Source organism: Cebus imitator, unplaced genomic scaffold, assembly GCF_001604975.1.
Source record: "Cebus imitator isolate Cc_AM_T3 unplaced genomic scaffold, Cebus_imitator-1.0 Scaffold83, whole genome shotgun sequence".
NCBI lineage: Eukaryota > Metazoa > Chordata > Mammalia > Primates > Cebidae > Cebus > Cebus imitator.
In genome coordinates, this window is record NW_016107398.1 from 5,816,178 (window position 1) to 5,821,654 (window position 5,477).

At 41.9% G+C, this 5,477-nt stretch overlaps 1 protein-coding gene across 1 annotated transcript in view; it reads left to right on the top strand.

Annotated features, from left to right (window-relative positions):
* Nucleotides 1-1,677: 1,677 nt before the first annotated feature.
* PPP1R36 (protein phosphatase 1 regulatory subunit 36) overlaps nucleotides 1,678-5,477 on the top strand; it is a 39,379-nt gene continuing 35,579 nt past the window's right edge. Inside the window, exons 1-3 of the mRNA XM_037740474.1 lie at nucleotides 1,678-1,829; nucleotides 2,699-2,763; nucleotides 4,884-4,931. Coding sequence (XP_037596402.1) covers nucleotides 1,761-1,829; nucleotides 2,699-2,763; nucleotides 4,884-4,931 — 182 coding nt within the window. The 5' untranslated portion in view covers nucleotides 1,678-1,760. The remainder of the gene's footprint in view (nucleotides 1,830-2,698; nucleotides 2,764-4,883; nucleotides 4,932-5,477) is intronic.

Below are 5,477 nucleotides of genomic sequence, written 5' to 3' on the forward strand. Positions count from 1 at the left end.
TTATTATGACCTTTTTTATAGTATTAGCATGCATTATATTCAATTAATGTCTTGGACCTAAAATCTGGGACCAGCAATTCTATATTACATGCTCTTAGATCTCTTAGACAGCTATATGACCTTGAGTTTCTCTTAATTAGGCAAAAAAAAAAAATTATTCACAGGACACTTGCAGTTATCAAATATTTTGAAGGTACCTTCATCCCTAGTTAAACATCATCAATTGTGGGTTTTTTCTTTAAAGGGAAAATTATATTTCCAGTTTTGGTTGTGAGTTTCTAATGTCATTTAAAAAGAAACCTAACTGGTGAAAAATCTAGCCTGGGAAATGGGTGGGTCACTTTTTAGAATAAGTACTGTCATGATTTTGAAATGTAAAAACAATCTTTTCTTCTTCCTTTTGTTTGAGGTAAGGTTATAGAGAAGCATAAGATTGTCCTCTTCACAGTTACTGAAGCTTTCTTTTAAATATTATATCCCTCTATCAATGTGAAATAACTTCTGTAATTTTTAAGTAGATATTGTTTTGGGCTCTCAACTCTTATTTTTACCTAAGTTTATTCTGTGATGAGATATATAGATCTCAAGTTTTCCATCAGCACTTCTCCACATATTATTGGGATGAATTGAAGAGGTTTACTGACCCCTAGTGTGGTCTTCCCAATAATGATTGTGAAGTGATTGGATGCCATCCAGATTCCTTGGTCTTTCTTCATCTTTTCTGGAGCTTCTTCTCATTATTTCCCTGTCCTGTCCACCCCAAGTTATGTTCACTACTAGGTGAAAAGCTCTTGGCATATGGGATATTCTCAAGTGTGTCATCTTGTAGTAAGAAGGCCTTGTCTGCAGCCAGTAAATAGGTGGGTTTCCATATATCTGGACCAACTGAACAGGTGCCAGAATGGACTCAAGTGAGCAGAACATGAATCTAGATGATTACTATTTTATTGCTGTAGCCAGTAATTGTGTATTACCCAGTAGTGAGACTGGGAGGGCGGGAATAGAAGAAGCAGTGGGAAGCCTATTGACTTAATTTAAAAGTTTATGGGAGTATATACCCACTACTTATGAGCCTTTCAACCCATTAAGCTGTGGTGATACAAAAGAATATACTAGGCATTCCCAATCATGTTGCATCATCTAGCATTGCTCACTCCGAGCTGGGAGGAAAAACAATCAGAATCAGCATTATCAACTCAGTTGCAAGAAGGAATTACAAGACATACGATCGGAAGAGTGTAAATGTAAATATATCAATACAATATCCATTGACACTAAGCAAGGTTCTTGGTTTTTGAGCAACACTACTTTTGAGTACTTCCCTGCTTCCCCACCTCGACCCTCCTCTCCCCATCATACTAGGTACAACCTGGATTTGAACTTAATAATAGTGCTAATTATGAAAGTTTGGAAAAAATTGATCTTTCTTCCCTATACGACTAAATGTAGTTATTCCAATTAAAACAGTAAAATGAAAAACCTGATGGAGTTCATGGTTGGAATGCCATGAAGAATTATGCCTTGGGTGGCTTTACAATGGATAGGCCAGTAAGCCGCCACGGCTTTTAAGACTGGGAAACAGGGCACCGGGCTGGGCATTAGGGATCGCGGGAGAAGCCTGGGTGCGGCCGCAGCCCGCGCGGCCCAGGAGGGAAGCGACGCCTCGCCGGACCCCGCCCCGCCCCGCGCACTGGGCCGCAGTGTGCTGGCGCCGGCTGGCGGTAGCCTTGGCGACGCCGTGTGGCGGCCAGGGCGACGCCATGTACCGGGTGCCCGAGTTTTATTCGAGGAGGAAGCGGTTAGACGGGCAGACCCCTTACCTGATAGATGTAAGTGCAGCCCCGGTGGCCCCCAAACCCAGGCTGGGCGCAAGGCGGGCCCTGCTGCCCCCAGTCCGCCCTTGGTGCCGCCTTTCCCGGCGCCGCGCCCCTTGCCCTCCTCCAGAGGCGGGTCGTCGCCTTCGCCCGGGCTGGCGGTTCTCAAAGACACATGGCCATATTTGCCTGGAAAAACAAAACTATAGAGGTGTATTGGACAGATGGTCAGAATTGAATTCTGGCTCCAGGGCAGGTAGTTAGATATTTATGAAATCCCATCTCACCACCTCTAATTGGTTTCAAAATAAATAGCCCTACTGCTGGGGAAGCAGCCCGCTCGGGGTAGAAAGGCTGGTGGGGTGCTAGCTTCCACTGGTGAAAAGGTGTATTTATTTTTTGCCAATGCGTCTGAAGGGCGGGTTCAGTGTTGGGGACCAGAAGGCTCCAGAACCAGAAAGCTGAGGCTGCCCTGGGCATCAGTTTATTGTCTGAATTCCAATTAATTGGTAAATTTCTTTGATAAGCTACATGCAGTCTCAATTTTCTTTCTTCCTTTCTCCCTTCCCTTCCTCCGCTTCTTCTTTCCTCTTTTCCTACTTTCCTCCCTTCCTTTCTCCCTCCCCCCCCTTTCTGCCTTTCTACTGAAACCACACCTAAAATCAATCAGAGGGATAAAATCCTGCTTCAAGTTTAACACTTTAGGATTCTACACTCTTACTGAGAATGTGAAGAGGGACTAGTAGGAACCATTGTTTCTTGTTTTCTTCTTATTACTTAAAAGGTATGTTAGTAAGTAGGAATTATTGTTAAAGGTTTATTGTGGCCTGTGGATTGCAAATTGAACTTTTAATTATTTTTGCTGCAAAAATTTTGTTTTTCAGCAGTTGGGATTACGATTAGGGATGTGGTACTGGAAAGATGAAACCAGAACTCTTGAATTCAGAAGGTAAATTTTAACAAAACGTTATTATATTAGAGTTTTTCTAAAAATTACATGTGCCCAGGATAAAAAAAAGAAAAAAAGCAATACAGAAGAGTATAAAGAATAATATCCAGATACCTCACCATCTGGAGACAATCATTTCAGCAAACAGCCTTTCTCTGAACACTTATCAGCTGCCTCATATGGACCAGACACTGTGCTAATCAGTTTACCAACTCTTTGAAACAGCTGCATGTTAATTAGTTTACAGGTGAAGAAACTGAAGTTTCAAAGGGTTAAGCGATTTGAGGAAAATTAAGTGACTTGGCCCAATCACGCAGCTCAGAGGTGACTAAGATTATTTAAATGTAGGTCTGTTTGATTTACAGAGTCCATGTTTTTAATTATAAAATTGCCTTTTTGAGTTACAGAAATATAGTTGTACATTAATGGGACCACATTAGACCTGCTGCAATAGATGGTGAATTTTGCAATAGAAAATTACTAAATTAGAAAAAACTGATTTTAATCTCTGTTAAGACACTGACTCTTAAAAGTGTATAGCTAAGCTAATAATACTAGACACTATCTGTTGTGCACTGATTTTGTGCCAGATATTTGCATATTTTTCCAATTCTTTTTTTTTTCTTTGAGATGGAGTTTCACTCTTGTTGCCCAGTCTGGAGTGCAATGGCACGATCTCGGCTCACCACAACCTCCACCCCCTGGGTTCAAGCGATTCTCCTGCCTCAGCCTCCTGAGTAGCTGGAATTACAGGCACGTGGCACCATGCCTGGCTAATTTTTTGTGTTTTTAGTAGAGACAGGGTTTCTCCATGTTGGTCAAGCTGGTCTCGAACTCCTGACCTCAGGTGATCTGTCCGCCTCGGCCTGCCAAAGTGCTGGGATTACAGGTGTGAGCCACCGTGCCTGGCCATATTTTTCCAATTCTTAAAACAACTATGAAAAGTGAACATTAATATCCTCATTTTATAGATGAAGAAACAAGGCTCAGGGAGATTAAGCAACGGAACCAAAGTCATACAGCCAGTAAGTAGCAAAACTGATAGTTTGAACCAAGATTTGTCTAATGCCTAAGCCCTTTTCATGTACTCACTGTCTCCCTCAATTAGACAGTAAGCCCTGCAGTGGCAAGAACTGTCTTGCTGGTTCTGTAGATGGTTCCAGAGACCATTCTTAAGTAGGTACGCAACAAATGTTTATTTAGCATGTTCAAAGAAACTGCTAGATTCAAGCAGAGGTAGAGGCAGGCAGCCAATTTGAAGGCCAGTTGTAGGATTACAGATAATTATACAAGTAAGCAATAGTGAGAGTTAGAATTAACTCCATGTTGGTAAAGATAGAAAGGCAAAGGACTAAGAAATATTTGAGAGGATTGACAGGCTGTTTGAATAGGATTGATAGGATATGGGGATTGGATGTGAAGGGAGAGAGAAAAGCAGGTGTTTAGATTGGCTCCTAGGTGTCTCTGATTGGGTGATCAGGTGGCTGATATTGCCCTTCACCCTACAGCATTAAAGTGACAAAACTGGCAGCTGGGTGCAGTGGCTCACGCCTGTAATCCCAGCACTTTGGGAGGCTGAGGCAGGCAGATCACCTGAGGTCAGGAGTTTGAGACCAGCCTGACCAACATGGTGAAACCCGGTCACTACTAAAAATACAAAAAAGCCAGGCGTGGTAGCTGATGCTTGTAATCCCAGCTACTTGGGAGGCTGAGGTGGGAGAATTGCTGGAACCTGGGAGGTGGAGGTTGCAGTGAGCCAAGATCGTGCCACTACACTCCAGCCTGGGCGACAGAGCAAGACTCCATCTCATAAATAAAGTGACAAAACTGACCACGTGTTTCAGGTTGCTATGACTTGTTCACATGGATACGTCTTGGACTGTTGGACAAATGGGGCTGGAAGTCAGGAAAGGAGTTGGCTAAGCAGACATATATATATAGTTACACTAGATGTTTATAGTTACATTATAAACATAATGACATGTTTCATGTTAATTAAACAAATAAAGACTTAACATTTTATTAGTCAAAATCAAAAGTTTATATTTTATAGAATATTTATTTCAGTATTACTGAGTAACCTGTCACTTCAAAGCAGTAATTTCAGTTTCCTTTTTCAGCTTTGCCACAGAAGAGTCTGTCCAGTGGCCTCTGAAACGTCACCCTCAGTAAGTATGAGATAGACAGTAAGATAGCTTTGGGATTAGACAGACAGGGTCATTACAGGAGTCAAAATACATGATAAAGCACAAGACAATATGTGTATAAATATAAGTGCCAACTTAAAAAAATTTTTTTAGACAGGGTATCATTCCTGTTTCTCAGGCTGGAGGACAGCAGCATGCTCTTGGTTCACTGCAGCCTCGACTTCCCAGGCTTAGGTGATTCTCCCATCTCAGCTTATTTTTTGTATTTTTAGTAGAGGCAGGTTTTCACCATGTTGCCCAGGCTGGTCTCGAACTCCTGGGCCCAGTGATCTGCCCTCCTAAACCTCCCAAAGTGCTGGGATTACAGGCGTGAGTGACTGTACCTGGCCCACCATTTTCCGTTCTCAATCTTCACATATATTTAAAGGCCATCTTAGTCCTCTCTTCTGATGATGAGCACTTTGGATCATACTTTTTACTTACTGAGTTTCTTTGTCAATGAAGTTAGTTGACAGTATTTTTTTTTTTTTTTTTTTTCTAGTAAATGCAAGGGTAAGGTCTCAGAAG